Source organism: Corylus avellana, chromosome 4 (genome assembly GCF_965113065.1).
Source record: "Corylus avellana chromosome 4, dhCorAvel1.hap1.2, whole genome shotgun sequence".
Lineage (NCBI taxonomy): Eukaryota > Viridiplantae > Streptophyta > Magnoliopsida > Fagales > Betulaceae > Corylus > Corylus avellana.
This window is the reverse complement of record NC_142493.1, coordinates 28,454,487-28,472,387: the sequence shown is the minus strand read 5'-3', so window position 1 is coordinate 28,472,387 and position 17,901 is coordinate 28,454,487. Positions and strand designations below refer to the sequence as shown.

Genomic DNA, 17,901 nt, shown 5'->3' with positions numbered 1-17,901 from the left:
TTAATTGAATATTCTCCAATTCATTTGAACTGGAGATGATATTGTTTCGTCAAGAGAGGAGTTAACGATGCAAGAGTCTGTATACTAAAAAAAAAAAAAGTGTCTCACATGTTAGAAGGACATATGTTAATTTATTAGACCGTGTTTGAGAAAATTTCTTTCAACTCCATCCTTCCCTTTGGTCCTTTTAAGATGTTTCTATGCCCTTTTGTTATTTATTTATTTATTTTTAACAATTGTCAACATTTCAAGTTTAAGTTGACATAAAAAAGAGAGGACATGTTTATGGGCCTTTTCATTGGGATTACTTGGCATTTAAGTTGTGAATGAAAAATCAATTAATTAATTGATATTTTAATACTTTCCTTCACGCGTTGGCTTAATTTTTTTTTTTTTAATAGATCAGACCTAACACGTGGAATATTTAAGTAAAATGTGGGATGAATTGACCGAGTCAAGATTCAAACTCAAATTTGACTTTGATACTATATTAATATCACAACTTATCACAAAAGCTTAAGCGGTTAAGCCCATAGGAAAATGCTCTCATACCATATTAAGGGCATGTTTGGGATTGCGTTTGAGAGATCTAAAAATGCGTTTAACACTCAAAGTCTATTTGAAGAAAAAAGTACTCGTTTGGTAAAAAAATTAAAAGCGCTTTTAAGGGTCCAAAAATCCTAAAAATGACCAAAACGCACTTTGGCAAAAGCTTAAAAATGAAACTTTTGCCAAAATGTGTTTTTTGACTTAAAAGCTCTATTTGTCAAACGCAATCCCAATCTCAAAAGATTAAGCTTATAAGAAGATGTATCATTTAATCATTTAATCAATACTTTAACATAAAACATTGACGTTAATATGATGATTATCGGGTGCTAATGTGATTGAGACTCTTTTTGAATATTTTTGTGGAGTAATTGACATTCCATGGAAATTGATATTCAGTAAATTAAAACCAGTATACTTCATATAATGTGTATTGATTTTGTTATTATTATCAATTTGTAATTGTTATCATGGTAATTTAAAATTGATCCCTTGGTATGGCGTTGAAGAAGGCAAAGGGCTTCAGGGAATTTGGACCACGTGTGTAATAAAAGTTGTTTTTAGTAGTTTGTTGGGTTACAGAATAATAAGTTGAGTCAGTTGGGCCAAATGTGTAATAAGATTTGTTAATAGTTTGTTGAGTTGGTTAATAATTGATTGGTTCAACTGGCTAATTGGAGTAATGTTATAAGGATGATTAGAGTCTTTTTTGAGTTCTCTAAAATTTGATGTGGCTTTTAAAATTATCATTGAATTTAAAATGACTATTATTGATTTTGATGTACTGATGATTTTAAAAATCATGTTACATTTGAAAGGACCCATGGAGAATTTAGTCCTCCTCATAGCAATACTCGGGCAGTTGAGGCCAGCTGTAAAAAGTGGTTATGACTCTAAAGGGTTTATAAGCCCATTGGGGGAGGGTATGAGTTTAGCAAGAAAATCAATCTATCAATTCTTCTTACTTTCAATACAACCAGATACACATTCACATTCATCTCTCTCAATCACCATTTCATCCACAATTCACCAAAAACTATCCAGAAAATACAAGAGTATTACAATATTCCAGGTATTGTCCAGAAATCCCCAAGCATGCTTTTAGGTGGCTTTAATGGTAGTTTTGAGGATAGGTTTTAGGGACATGATTCTACCAAAAGAGATATGATAAAAATCATCTTTCAACCATCTCCGTATAGTGAATGAGTGAATTTATCACTGAATTTTTGTAGAACGCATATGACTTTACAAATCTAATGGTGGATTCATTCGATTTGCAAAAAGAGATGGTTAAAAAATAGTTCAGAGAATGATGTGTAGCATACCTCCTACCAAAAAGGTAAGAGATGAGCTGGTTTTGTTACTAACTGGGATGGGAAGGAGTGGGGTGAAATATCAATCCAATTCAAGGCCTTTGTTAGGGTGATGAGATCTTCTATTTCAATGGCTTGATTTCTCCATGAAACTTGATGCTGATGAAGGAGGTGGAAAAGGAGTACAAGTTCTAGAGAACTCTACGAGAGAGTAGAGGGGTCTAGGGCTCCCACCAAGCATAGTCTACAAACAAACAACATCATCTCACTCAATATAAATACAATGTTCTACTAAAGTGGCTTATATTGTCTATGTCTTGGTTAAATATTGTTGCAGGACATAATTTCGAGAAACATAAACCAACACAGATTATGGGAGTGGTTTGATCACTCCCAAAATCTAGAAGGGGTTGCCAAACCACAGCCATAGTTTGTGAGGTGGTTCGGCCACCCCCTAAAATCCCCTCGTTTTTTTTTTCATTTTTTTTTTTTTAAATTTTTAATTAAGTTTAATTTGTTTTTTTTTTTTTTATAATTATAATGAAGGCAATTATGGTATTTCAAAAGTGAAAAAAATGAGAGTATTATGGGAAGAAAGACATAGTGTGATCATGTACGGTACTGTACATAATCACTTTTTCATCAATTTTAACATCTAATGCTTATAGAGTGACTTTTGTTTTTTTACACGAGATGGCAGTTTAATGTATTTAAATGCCGCTTTTTTATTCTTGGTGGTGTAAATGAAAAAAATAGTTGTAATTCAAGGAAAATCACTTGTTATGTCATATGAGATGGAATCTTTAATATGATTTAAGATAAATGACACAAGATTGAATCCTTTCTATCCTAATAACGAGAATTTAAGATGAGGAGATTGGTGCCTTTGCTGTGGAACTCATAAACTTTATAAACTTTCAATGGGGAAAAAAAGAAAAGAAAGGGATAATCTAAATGGAGAAATTCAAATGGGTAATTAAAAATGTAAGAATTAAGAGTACAGTTAGATAGATAGTTACCAAGGTCCACCTTTAGCGCTGCTTCAACCAAGTTTTTGGTAGTATTCCCTCTTATATCTTTTTTTTTTACTGGGTCTTCCCCTTAAGATAGTGAAGGACCTAATCCTTTGTAACTTGTTTCAAATTTTTTTCTTCTTCTCTATTTTCAGTTAATTTATGTTTCTTCAGCATTTTCTCATTTACCCAAAAAAGCCAGATTAGATAAATGGTTAATTAAAGCTATCTAAAGAAATAGATTACAAAAGAAGCGCTTAAAATAACATGTAATTGTTATTGGCATATATATTAAAAAGGCAAACGTAAATATAATCTAACTGAATACTCTTTTTTTAGTAAGTAAACAAGGTATTCGCTTAATTGGTTGACTTGTTCACATTTCCTTCAAATAAGATACGTTGACGACTTCAATTTCTTTTTTTAACCCATAAATTTCACCACTATATATACAATACAATGTGTACGTATTTCTCTTAGAAAACCATATATCCATCATACTCAACAAACAAACAACATGGTCTCATCTAGTAGAAATGTCATGTTTCTACCAATCATGTGGCTTATTTTGTTTGTAACTGGGTTTAATATTGTTGCAGGATTGGGGAGACATACCCAAAAGACCGTCAAAATTATTAATAAGTTAACCGATGGCTACCATGGCCATGTTCTTAGCCTTCACTGTAAATAAAAGAACGCCGATCTTGGTGTCCATGTGGTCCAACCAAATGACGTCTATGTGTTCAAATTTAAGCCAAACGTTTGGGGGAGAACATTATACTTCTGTCATTTTCAGTGGAAAGAATGGAAAGTTAGATCCTACTCTTTTGACATCTACAAATATAAGAGAGACCAGCATGATGGGCCTGATTTCAATTGGGAGATTGGAGTAGGAGGTGCATGTTTGCTCTATAACAACGGTACTCGTACTAAACGGCCATGCCATTCTTGGGGTACGGCTTGATGTTCATGGCGGCTCGGCCCAACACAGCTAAGGAAGTGTTTGGCATTCACATGAATCCATATACTCTTAATTTATCTATGGGTCGCCCTTTATCTATGGGCCCTTTATCCATGTACTCTTTATCTATGGCTCTACATGTGTTTAATTCTAATTTACTTATTCAATTTTAATTTGTTTTTATTTTCAAAAGTATTGATCCAATTTTAATGTGTTTAAGTTATATATGATAATAAAATTTTCTGCGATTTTATATATTCATGCAATGTTTTGTGTTTAATTGTGTCACTATGTTGAATAATGTAATAGTTTATAACCTCTAGTATGTCTTTTTATTTAAAGACGCGTGGTAGATTTTCTTATGGCCTATGATGAAAAGTACGATGCACATGCCCTTAATTTTCATTATTTAATATGTTCTATAAATCATCACATAGCCATCCAACTTAACCATTCTTGATGCACCTAAGTAAATTGCAAGGACATTTAAAACTAGTACTCCAAAATAGTTAATAAACTATAAATACAATCTATACATCATAACCAAATCATCATAGGATTTTTCAAATTAACATTCACCAGAGTTCTTCGTTGAATACGCAATCTCTCACTAAGCTCCAAAATCCTTAGTTTTCCTCGAGGCCGCTATCTTTGAAAAAGTGCAAATACAAGATAATGAGCAAACTGGCTTAGTAAGTAGAAATAATTAATCAAGTGAGTAATGTTGAGCCATTTACCATTTGAAATTATGCACATAAATTAATAAAACAATTCTCAATACTTTCAAAACAAGATATGAAATATTAAATTTTGTAGCGTTCAATAACCATGAGAATGAATTGTACACATGGGTAATCATCTTTACTGTTAGAACAGTTTTCAACACACAAAAAATAATATTGTCAAGGGTGTCCCTGCTTGGCCCCCGGAACACTCCGATGCCAAAATCAGAAAGTTTCTAACTCAATAATATGTAAGAATATTTTAGTATGTTTCATAATATTTTAGTACCTTGTGTCGGGGCCTTTTTATAGGCTCGGAGAGATGAAGTAGACTTGGATTGGATCTTCTTATTTGAATTGGTTTGAGAGTCCAGAGTTGAGATAGAACTCAACAGCTATCATGTAGAGATAAACATTCAACAGATATCATGTAGAGATAATCTTGAGTAGCCATCTTGTAGAGATAATCTTGAGTAGCCATCTTGTAGAGATAAGTAGGACGTCTTTATTCCAATATTATCCTAATTGGAATATAAGACTATCAATTAATTAAATAGTCCTTGCTATTTAATTAATATCTTCATGGGCCTATCCTTGGCCATTGGGTCCAGAATTTGGTGGGCTTGTAGTGTGAATTTATTCTCAACACTTACTATGAGCAATAAAATAATGCAATGATTCAAAATATATCAAAACCGTCTCCCAATGTCATTCATTCGTTGTCAAACATTTTTCGCCCCATTTGACGGGTTTTGTGGTCCATATATTGAGGATTGAGGCCTCTTCTTGGGCAAGAAGAAGCAACCCTCTTTGGAGCCTCTAGCCATGGGACTGCACGTGTAGTTTTCGTGAGGGATCCACCCGACCATGACCAACTGCCATATTACTTCCCTTCTAAAGTATACATGGTTGCACAATCCCAAAATTTGGGATAAAGCGCTCGACTCCCTTATACTAGTACTAGTATCAGTACCAAGATTATAAATCTCATTATACCAATGGAAGTTTCAAATAATAATCAATGTGCTTACAATCAATATTAATAATTCATAAATCATACATAAGGTGCCAATTTCCACTTTCTGAAAACTCAATATCATATTTTACCATAAAATTATCATCTATCACATGCATTGATAAACCAATGTCTTTCCAAATCAATCTATATAATTCACATTTATAAATTTTAACATATAAATCTTATGATCACACCAATATATAAAAAATCACATTATGCATCATTGATATAAAAATATAGCTTGACTCACTATTTGCATGATTTATTTAAAAATTCACATTTCTTCTGATAATCAATGATAATATAACATATGCACATGTATATACACCAAATTACATTTTATTTTGAAAATCTTGCATTTGAGTGTATTGTTTTCGTAAAAACCTTGATTAACCGGTTCTACTTGCCTCATGCTTCTGCATCTCTATCATGGGGAATTATCACGTCTCAATCCGTTTTACTAGCTCATAAATACAAAAATAATTAAATGTTAATTAAAACCTAAAATAAAAGTCCAGCCTTAAATTCTCAATTTAATAACCATCAATCCAATTGTATACGGATCTAGATCCCCTCAAATTCTTAGAGAATTCGAGTTTCTCAAATTCTTAAATTTGGTTGTCCATTATATCTAAGGGTTAAAACAAATGCCACCTGTTATGATTTTATTAAGGAAACAAAATAACTCATTATATTCCCAAAATTAAAAATTAAAAATAAAATAAAATAATATATATAAAAAAAAAACCAATAAACCAATGCATAAATAATCTTTTTTTTTTTTTTTTAGAAATGATTTATTTGTTTTGTTTCCATCTCAAAACAAAAAAACAACGTACAACTCGTTTCCTTCCCAAAACAAAAACAACTTGATGTTTTTTCCTCCTCATGTCAAAGTGAAAGAAAATCTAGCTTTTTTAACTTTTTCCGGAAATTCTGAAAAAAAAAAAAAAAAAAAATCTGGAAAAGAGTATTATGCAATCCTCTTATTGGAAAGAGTATTACATACATACGTTTGGAGAGCATTCTCAAGAACGCCGAACTTTTTCTGCAAAAAAAATTCTGGAAATATATATATATATATATATATATATATATATATATATAAACGAGTATTACACAATCCTTGTACAATTTCAGATCTAGTAAGTTCATGTTCACCAAGCCCAACAAATATATAAACGAGTATTACACAATCCTTGTACAATTTCAGATTTAGTAAGTTCATGTTCACCAAGCCCAACAAATAATTTTGTCTTGTTTTTGTTTTGTTTTTTGTTTTTTTTGACATGTCCGCACAAGAGAGGAGAGGGGAATTCGAACTAATGACCTCCACTTAATTAGGCGTGGTCCCAGCCGATTGAGCTACCTTTAGGGGACGAATAATTTTGTTTTTTTGACACCAATGTGTTTGTCGTTTATTTTCTTGAAGTGTAATGTTTTGAGCTAGTTCAGATACGTGGGAACAAATTCTGAGTTATTTGGGGGCTTGAGTGTGAGATTTTTTTCTTGAAGCTGCAATTTTTTGTTATTATTATTATTATTATTATTTTTTTTTTCAGAATTACTGAAAAAAGTTGAAAAGGCTAAGATTTTTTTTCACTTTGACATGAGGAAGAAAAAGCGTAAGTTGTTTTTGTTTTGGTAAGAAAAACAAATTTTTTAAGAATTCGAGGGGATGCAGATCCATATTTCTTTTTTTTAGGGCTAGTTTTTAAATGATAATTGAGTAATAAGATCATTTCCATTAATTGGTTTCTCTCAATTTTATTTAAAGTGGAAACGATTCTAATCCGCTAATCGAAGGGTGTATTGTTCTCATTTACTTTCTCAAAATAAGAAGACCGACAAAGGCGCCAAACAGAATATGTCATGCTAATATCCTCTATTGATAATTACCAAGTTGTACATGCACATCATGCCCTTTTATTTGTCTAAAGAACAAAAGAAAATGTATAAATAATTTTTTTTAAAAATTTATTTATTTATTATTATTATTATTTATTTATTTTTTTAAAAAAAAAACTGCTATAATTGGATCAAACTGACACGCAAAGCCTGTAAAAAAAGTGAGTATCGAAAGTGTAAATCTTACAAATTTTAGTTATGTGAAGAATTTAAGAGTAGACGGCAATGGCACCACCTCAAGTACGAAACAACGTTCGGAGGGAGGGCGGTTGCTGCTTTGTGTTTTTGATAAATGTTTTTTTTGCGTTCTAGCATCCATCTCACGTACATTTTCACTGAGTTGCATGTTCCACATCCACCATTAACTTGAAAAAAAAAAAAAAAATACACTCCAACATGCCAAGTCTGCATTGATGTAGATGCGAGAATGCAAAGAAACATTTATCTTCGAAAAAAACAAAGCATGGAAATCTCTAACCAATAAAGGAGATATTTTGGGAGTTAATACTTTTGAATCAAATTCTTACGGGTTAGACTCGAAGAAAGAATTTGCATTAAGCACAATTTGCTTCAACAACTGTAATAACCGACAAAGCTACATGAAGGTGCTCCATCAAAAAATTGCACCCAAGAAAGAATATAATTAATCCATTTACAGAGAAGCTAAACTTACAGTACTAATAAGAACATTGAATCACGTATCTTTATACTCAGAAGACTGGATAGTTCTTACAAGCTCCTTCAAATTAGCCAATAGATGGCGTGGTCCTAAACTCCTTACACCAATGAAATTCAAAAGCTGCTCTAAATCCTACAACCACAGGAAAAACAAAAAAAAAATCAGATCATCCAGAATTAAATCAGTAGTCAAAACAACAAATACGATTTATGCAAAAGTAAACTAAAAGGAAAAAGAAAACGATAATGTTTTCATCAAAGAGAAAGAAAAAAAGTTTATGATGTAAATAAGCCACAGTAACAAGAATTACCTTCCAAATAAGTCTTGCTAAGTGAAAACAGGAAAAACATATGCCAATATAAACTGGGCCTATCTATTGAAGAATTCCCACAAATCATTCCTAGAAGAATTCCCATAAAGACTAAAGTCCAAACAACCTGATTTTACTAAATGTGCTATAAGTAATAGAGCCCAAAGATGACATATTGAAGGAAGCACACCTTATTTAACAAGAATACAGCATAAGCAGCTCTCGTTATGTCTTGACCTTCTAAAAACAGAGGAAACTCCACGTGCTTCATACTCGTTAAAAGCTCTGTACTTGATGATGGATCTGATGATGTGGGCTCTATTGAAGGTGCACAGTCAATAATAAATGAATGAGAATCACCCAAGTGCAAAGGGTAACGCAGTGGAACTTTTAAGTAGGAAGCTATAAGAGAAGCAGCCTGCAAGAAAATCAGGATGATAAAGTACATTTCAATATATTGGTTCAGCAACCAGGCTTCAACAAGTTAAGAAAAAAGCTGCTGCCTAAAATGCACTCATATGTTATAACATAATAAACAATATTAGTTGCTTTTACGATAAATTAAAGTGAATTATCAATATACTAAGTCCAAACCAAATGGATGCAGAGATTCATCAGATACAGGAATGGATTGTAGATGATCCACGAATGTACTAGGTGATAATGTTATGTTACTGTCAAGAAAAGAGAAAGAACAGACATGTGCGACATATCCCAGGGCAGTTGCAGATCTCTGGACCTCCCTCTTATCACTGAAAAAACTCATCTTCTTAAAAGGAAGCAGAGTCAAATGCAGACCTAAGATTGTTAAGGATCCTTGATTAGCAGGTATTGATCCAGCAGAACTCCCTGGTAGTACAAACAGAAGAAATTAAGAACGAAACCAGAATCTAGCACAAAAGTTCAGAGGCAACAAACATTATGAAAAAGTTGCAAGTCATAACAGCTAAACTATGTCACCTGTTCACATGGCATCCTAAATATGAAATAAAAATTGAAGCATACAAATCAGAATGCATATCCAGTCAACTAAAAGTACAGAATTTATAATGGATACACAGACATTTACAAGGTGTCACCACTACAAAACTATCAAAAGTATAAAGTGAAAGGAATTGGCGTCTCTTTGAGGCCTGAGGGTCCAATGTGTTTTATTTATATATTTATTTATTTATTTTTAAGATCTCTCTTGGATTTGGCTGTACCCCTGAAAAACCATAAACAACCCTTTTAAAAAGAGCATATAAACCAAAAAAAAAAAAAAATAGCCCATGAAAGAAAAACTTAAAAGATAAGCTGTTAAAAGTGAGTGCTAGAAATCTAGAATTATCCATATGATCTCCAATAGATCAGGAACGTGAACAAATACCAGCATATAACAATATTGTCAACACAGGATGAGTTGTAGTAATCTTGAGACATTAGTTTCTTTGGCTATCTAAGCTCTTGCTTTCATAAAGTTCATTTCATGCAATGTGAATGAAATACAATTAGTTGCAAGTTTCAAAACACTAGAATATACCTGATTTACTACTGCTAGGAAACAACTCAAGTTCTTGTTCCTGTGCAGGTCCAACTGAGATCTTTACAGGATAGAGCAATGAAACTTGAGATATCATATATTGTTGCCTCATTCTTAGCCTCTTCTGCATATTTCTGAGACTAACATAACCCTTCTCTCCAGCAAGTAACCTATTTGAATCCTGCAATATAAACATGATCAGCGTTTCTGGTACACCAATGCAAATTTAAAATACCAGTAACCATCCGCCCGCAGGGAAAATAGCTGATAGCATAAAAAAAAATAGACTTGCAATGATAGTAATCTTTGTAACAGATTAAAAAAAATAATAATAATTAAAGAACAAATGTACAAGATTTACAACTAAAAAAGAAAATGAATAATCTACAGTAGGGGCCATATATTGAATTAAAACCACTTATTGTTCATGAAAAAAAATATAATAATAACTAACAGATGAAGCAAATTGTGTAGTGCATACCTAGTGCAACCCAAAAGAGATCTAATGATTTACAAGTGCAGAAATAACAAACAGAAACTTTGACAATGCAGGCATCCCATGTAGAATTAAAACCTAAAAGAAGAGTGCCTAGAAAGATAGCAGTTAAACAATAAAACGGTATCATATGTAAAACAACAATCATAGTGCATTTACTGAAAGTACAGCAAATTATCTATTGCATAATGCACGTGTATTGTAACCAAGCCAGTCTCTCAGACTGCAAACCCCAAGCTTCAAGAAACCAACATTAATAAGATAAAGAATGGCACTAAGCCTCAGTATTTGATTTGTAAAGGATGAATATGTACAGAAGCAGCCATCCTCTAAAATGTGTTCTGAGTGGGTAGACATAAAAGAACATGAAGAAACAAGGAATAAATTTATCATTGAGAGAGAGAGAGAGAGAGAGAGAGAGAGAGTATGGCACTCTCCCTCTAAGACTATATCATATTTATAGAAATCTACGGTTTTTTTATTTATGAAAAATTTGAAAATTAACATATAGCAGACAACTGGTTTCATGGTACAACCAAACATTAATTGATAAGTAATAAGAAATTTATTGAAAGTGTAAGGCACCCCTAAAGTACACAGTAAGTATACAAAAGGACCACCAAACAAAAGAGCAAAAAGAGGAGGAAAACCCCGGCCAAAGCCAGCCGTAGAAACCCATAAACGAAAGTAACAACAATCGAGAACCCCCACACACTTCTCCACCATCCTTAAGACCCACAAAACAAAATGACTCCCACAAGAAAACACCCCACATCACCCCTCAAACACCCTCTTGTGACAGGAGAGAGAACCCCAAAACAGAATGAACACCACAACAAGATCCAAATCACCCCCAAAAGCCCAAGGCAGGAACCACCATCTGAACGTACCAGCCAAACAGAAACACAGCCAAGGAAAACCCCATAAGATGACACCCCCATAGCACCTTGCCTTAACCAAGGCTAGACCCTAAAACGCCTTTTCCTCGCGCCGAAAGAGCCACAGCCTTGTGCATAGTCCCCCACTGGCCACTTCTGTCCCTCAATGAAAGAAGCGCATAAACTTTACCAAACAGGCCATTAATTTCCAATTCTAGTAGTTTCAAAATCATGATATCGGGTGTCAATGTTGCTTTAACAGGAACCAAGAGTCATTTCAGGAGGTCACTATACATTTTGGCTAACAAACTTTGAACTCAGAGAGATGTTTTCCCTCACTATCCCACATGTTAATATCTCACCGACTTCATAGCAGATGTATCAACCGATACACATTGTTTACCACGAATTATTTCAAGCTCATTTTCAAGACACTGTTGATCAGTAAATACAAGCAGAGTGTTCACAACTTTATGTGACTAAAAACTACAAAATTTCCAGCTTTTCTTCTAATCTTAATGAAAATCCAATTAATATTTGGTATCTTAACAAGTACGAATAAAAATTACCTGCAATCGCTTCCTTGCTACAGAAAGCGCTGTCCCAGCTAGCAATAGCGACCTAACTTCAACGCTAAGCTGTTCCTGTTGCTTTTTAGCATCCTCCTTTGCAAGCTTAGAACACATAGACATCCTTTCCATCACCTTCTTTTTAGCCTCCAGTTTCTCACGCATCTCGTCAAGCTCATTCAATAGATTCAATGACTCAGCATTAACCTGCCCATAACGTTGTGGCCCGCTAATCCGCGGGCTAATCAATTAAGGCCATGAAAACAAAAAGATTTGATGAAATTTAGACCTTTTTCCAATGTTGTGGCCTGCCACTTTGAGACCTATAAAGACATAGTTCATGTAGGTGCTACTTTACAGGCTAATCAATTAATGCCCATGAAAACAAAAAAAATTGATGGATTTAGACCTTTTTCCAATGTTGTGGCCTGCAACTTTGCGGGCTATAAAGACATAGTTCCTGTAAGGTGTCAAATACAAACTTGATGGCTTGTATATTTTCTTGTTTGCAATAAATTACTAAGAAACATTGGGGGCAAATACTGAACAACTCATTATGTGATCTTCACATATTATACAGGCTCAATTAAGTCATCTTTCCCACTTCTCTAAAATTAATGAATAGAAGCAAACAAAGGTGAGGCAAAAGCTATTCTAAAATTTGACAAAGGTTAGTTGTTCAAATTAAGAGACAGAATAACTAAATGGAACATACAACATGAACCTTAATGCTTTGTTACATTTCCAAGAAACAGAGGAAAAACAAAATTCAATTAAGATTCTAAATCCAGTGCATGTAAAAATACAGGAAAGGGACCCAAGCAAGCAAAGTATTTGTTTCAAATGAACCAGATTCAACTAAGTACTAGTCTCAGTTGAAAAGAGCTTTTCCTCCTTTTTATTATTTTTCGCAGAAAACAAAACAACAAAACAAATACAATGATACTTTATTCTATGTTCTTTTCCTACGATGAATCAGCAACCAATTTCAGGGTGCAACAATCTAGACAACTAAATGAATCAATATAACCATTATACACGTGCATACATATATAGAAGTGTGTGTTGTCTGTGTAATATTTTGCACTGGCAAACCAAACAATTACAGAACACCAGAAATATTGCTGTTAACTTGTTATCACTATATTTGTTCTTCCCTGAGCTTCAAAGCAACCAAATGAAGCATATGATTCAAAACCTTAAAAAATACAACCATTTTTTTTTTATTGGGGAATCTATGGGATGCAACATGGAAAATGTATTCAAGATCTTGTTCAAAAGAAATATTTCTTTAAAGATACTCCATTTACCTTTCCCTTCCTCTACTGCATTTTCCCTGCATACCATAATCAAATACTACCAATATATAATCTATGGAATCCTACTAGCAGGTTGTCACATTGTTTGAGACTCCGTATATTTAAAACGTCAAAACCACCACTAAATAGACCCTCGTACAAGTAATGTGCTGCATATAACGCAATATCTTGAATTTTCCTTTTTAACAGCTCAAACATGGCGAATTCCTTTAACAGCTCACAACTTTTATACCTTTTTTTCTACAGCAGAATGAATCAAGTTAGTAATTCCTAAATTCAAAACTCCCTAATTGGAGAATAAATTCAAGCTTTCATTCAACCAATGGCATAAGTATTTGTGATTTCGGCGCTTGAAAATCAATCCAGAAGGGAAGATTTGCTTTATTCCTCTTCCTTCAAATACTCGGAGAAATTCCAAGCTTCACGAGACCCTAACTACGTTAAAGAACACTCAAACTTATCTTTCATTTTCTGTTTTCTACATTTTCTCGGCAACAAAAAGAGCACAAATGTTCAATTACCCCCAAAAACCTAATAAAAAAACGACTAATCCCTCTGCATCCACTAAAACCCTACCTGAATCACGGCCTCAAGCCTTTGTTGGAGACTTTGTTTCTTTTCTTTAGCTTCTGCCAGCGCAGCAGACAGGCTCCACAACCTCGCAAGCTCTTCCTCGAAGTCTTCCCACTCGATCACCTTCAGGTTCTCCGGATCGCTTTTCTCCGGCTCCGAATGGAGAGCAGAGTCTCGTTCCATCAAGAATTGGAGAGGAAAAGATGGCGTTAGAGCTCAGGAAGTGATCAGGGAGGGTCGGCCTCATCGTCCTCAAGTGACCAGTTAGGGTTCTGAGATCAGAGAACCATTGGTTTGGCTTTGATTTTCTCGAGAAAATGTTATTTTATAAATTTTCTCGCAAAATTTGGAAAGGAATTGTTTGGAGAAAGCGAGGAAGAAGAAACAGATTGACCATTTGGTGGGTAAACGCTGAAGAGACAATGACAGGTGGCTGTTGGTCTTGAGGGCATTGATGTCATTATCAAAAGAAGCCTGAAAAGCGGGCTCGTTTAATTAGGGGTGCAAAGGCGGTTACGGTTAACGGTTAGTGGCAATAACCGCTAACCGTAACCGCCTTAGCGGTTAGTAAATTTCACTAACCGCTAGGCGGTTAACGGTTAGCGGTTAACCGCCGGTTAGTGGTTAGCGAAATAAATAACCGCCCGCTAACCCTTTTTTTTAAAATTGAGCTTTCTTTTTTTTGGCTTTCTTTAGGGCTTTTTGAGCTTTTTTTTACCCTCATTTTTTTTTTCTTGTATTTTTAATATCTTCTTGGGCCTAATTGCTATAAAAAGAGCTCATATTGAAAAATCCAAAATATTTGACCCAAAATTTACATTTACTTGTACTTTAAAAAAATTTCCTTAAATATTAAATCATAACCGGTTAACTTTTTTTAAAAAAAAAAATAAAAATTCAACACAACATACAAAAAAAAGTTCAGAATTCAGACAACTGTCACAACATATAAAAAAGTATATAAAAAAAGTTCAACATAAAGCATATAAAATAAGTTCAAATAAAACATTAAATGATACAAATAAAACATTAAAACTTCATCAATCTTCTCATTTGGTCCTCTAGCAAATCCTGTGGACATCAAAAGAAGAAAAATTATAATATTAAACATAATAATATTAAGGCACAAGCATGTACACATATCAAAACGTGCTTAATATAATTGTATTGTAATTAAAATACTATGACAATTCAAAAAATAATAACTTTCGTTACTAATAAACCTCTAGGCAAAAGATGAAGCAGCACTTGAACTTGAAGGTTGAGTCACATTTATGAATAAATAATTAGAATAAATTAATAAATAATGAAAACTAAATGAAGTTGCAAATAACTAATTTATAAACATTTACCTAGCTCATCAAATTCTGCCAAAAACTCCTCCAACTCGGCATCGTTTAGGCGGTTCTTTATCTAGTCGTGTGTGCAAATCAAGGCTTCAGCGGTAAGTGGAGACAATGAACTCCTAAAGCAATCAAATACACGTCCACCTGTGCTAAATGCGGATTCAGAAGCAACAGTGGAAATAGGAATGACAAATACATCACGAGCTATCTCTGCGAGGATAGGGTATTTGGACGCATTAACCTTCCACCGACCTAAAATATCAAAATCTTTTATTGTTTTTTCACACCCATCCAATGAATACTGATCAAACTCCGACTTATATGCCAAATCATCATCTTCCTCAACGTGTTGGGAAAACATCTTCCTAAATTGGTAGTCGCTATCTTCCAAGACATCACAACCAACATTCAAATTATCACTTGAACTTCCTACATTTGCCTGAATGGTAGACGACTCACTAGCATTAAACTTATTGTATTGGTCCATCAAACGTTTTATGAGGAATTTCACTATTTTTACTATGCCTTCCGCCCGCTTAGGAACTTAATATCTAATAGTAAATGGTAATGTTCAAACTCCTAAATCCTAATTTCCTAAAGTATCTAATAATGTTTTAATTAAATTGTAGACTTGTAGTTATAAGTAATATATTGTTTAATTCAATTGAATCAATTGTGATTATCATTGTACATGAATCATATGATTAACTTGTAGACTTATGACTTATGAGTTATGTCATATTATATATGTATTATTTATTATTATATAATCATATGATTTAATGATCAAGTCATCATGTGATATAATCATATCAATTATAGTGATAATATATACATTACTAAAATTATAATGATAATACATTAATACTTAAATTGTGTTTATAAGTAACACATTGGTCATTGTTTAATCCAATGTCAATTACTTAATTTGATATTATACGAATCATATCATCATTGTACATTAATAATATGATTCATTTGAAGTCTTGAATAAAGTATTTGAATTGTCATTGAATCATATGATTAAGTATTGATATTATACATTTATATTATTCATATACAAATGTAGACTTATATAGACTTATAATTAGTTTATAACATACATTGGAAATAAGTCTTTAGATATTTAATTGTTGTATTAGTATGAATTGGTATACTTATGAGTTATGTCATATTATATATGTATAATTTGTTATTATATAATCAAATGATTTAATGATCAATCTCAAGTGATATAATCATATAAATTATAGTGATAATATATTAATACTCAAATTGTGATTTAATTTTTTTTTTAAAAAAATTGTGATTTAATGATCAAGTGATTATATGATATAATCATATAAATTATAGTGATAATATATTAATACTCAAATTGTGATTTAATTATTTTTTTAAAAAATTGTGATTTAATGATCAAGTGATTATGCTATATGTATAAATATTTTTATAATTATAATTATAAAAATATATTATATAAAAAGGCGGTTAACGGTTAGCGGTTACGGTTAGTAGACCCAATAATCACTAACCGCTAACCGCTAGGCGGTTATAGCGGTTAGGCGGTTAGCGGTTAATGCGGTTAGGCAGTTAGACGGTTAGGTGGTTGGCGGTTAGCGGTTAATGCGGTTAGGCAGTTAGACGGTTAGGCGGTTGGCGGTTATAGCGGTTAGCGACCGCCCGCCTTTGCACCCCTACGTTTAACAAACGTTTTAAAAGAAGCTCTCAAGATTCAAGAACTTCTGAGCTCTTGAGAGCTCCTTGGGCCTTAGATTATAGGCCAGTGCACAAGCCTTTAGCAGTAGCCCCCCAATTTTCTTGGGCAGCTTTGTCATGAAGCCCATCAATTCCTAGGTTCTCCAGTAAGTGGCCTTTGAGGCCTTTCAATAGGTAGGCCTCAAGGCACTTCAATATAGTGGCATGACCCACCATTGACTTTTAATTAAAATATCGTACCACCTATTAAAATGAGCGTTAAATCATTAATTAAATAATTATAATAGTAAGTTTTGATTAAATCATCAGCTTGATAGAGCAACTTGCTCCATCAAAATAAGATCCTTAATACAATCAGGCAACTCATAAAGCCACTTTTGATCCACAAAATTTCTTATAGCAAATTTGGATAAAAAATGTTCTGCATTATTTTCTTCCCTACTGACAAATGACATCCGCCAAAGCTAAATGCCTGTGTCTCGCAACGAATATCTTCCATTAATAATCCAGCTCCACTCCAATCCACCTCCTTCGAATTCACTGCATTTACCACAGTCTAGGCATCTCCTTCGAAATGGACCTTCGTAAAACCTTCTTCTTTGCACAGTTGGATTGCCATCAAAGTTGCTCGAGCCTCAGCTACCGTCGGATCAAGAGCACCCACAAAAGAGTTGCACTGCGCCTCTATCACTGCTCTTGTCCCATCCCACACCACCACTCCAAATCCCATCCAGCCTTGGTATTAGAACCTATTATGCGTGTTGTTTGTTCAGTCTCATACATATGTATATGTAGATTATAAAAATATTAATTAAATGATTAAATGTATTAATTTCTTTTTTTATATATATACTATAAGCGAATGTGAGCAATCAACCTCTCCCTCTCTTAGAGCTTGGGAAGAGCTTTCCTCCCAAGATCTTCTCCCGCTACTTTCCTATAATGTTTTTGTAGTCGCTTTTTTTAGGTAGACACGATTAGGCTTGTTAGCCTTCTGATGGACCAAACC

The 17,901-nt window shown here is 33.4% G+C and overlaps 1 protein-coding gene across 2 annotated transcripts; it reads right to left on the bottom strand.

The window, feature by feature from the left end:
* Positions 1-7,965: 7,965 nt before the first annotated feature.
* On the bottom strand, positions 7,966-14,229 carry LOC132179141 (UV radiation resistance-associated protein). Of its 2 annotated transcripts, none has more exons than XM_059591788.2 (6): positions 13,834-14,229; positions 11,939-12,145; positions 9,996-10,176; positions 9,174-9,322; positions 8,664-8,891; positions 7,966-8,295 (listed from the first exon to the last, which is right to left on the bottom strand). In XM_059591788.2, the coding sequence occupies exons 1-6, from the start codon at positions 14,011-14,013 to the stop codon at positions 8,179-8,181; spliced, it is 1,062 nt and encodes a 353-aa protein (XP_059447771.2). In that variant the 5' UTR covers positions 14,014-14,229; the 3' UTR covers positions 7,966-8,178. The 2 variants fall into 2 exon arrangements, with proteins under 2 accessions (XP_059447771.2, XP_059447772.2); XM_059591789.2 differs by having other exon boundaries at positions 11,939-12,167; positions 13,834-13,923.
* Positions 14,230-17,901: the final 3,672 nt, after the last annotated feature.

Coding starts and splice junctions, on each gene's coding strand:
- LOC132179141 (XM_059591788.2), bottom strand. CDS start 14,013: ATGGAACGAGACTCTGCTCTCCATTCGGAGCCGGAGAAAAGCGATCCG. Junction 12,146..13,833: donor GGCTTGAGGCCGTGATTCAG/GTAGGGTTTTAG, acceptor CGTTATGGGCAG/GTTAATGCTGAGTCATTGAA. Junction 10,177..11,938: donor TAGCAAGGAAGCGATTGCAG/GTAATTTTTATT, acceptor TTTATATTGCAG/GATTCAAATAGGTTACTTGC.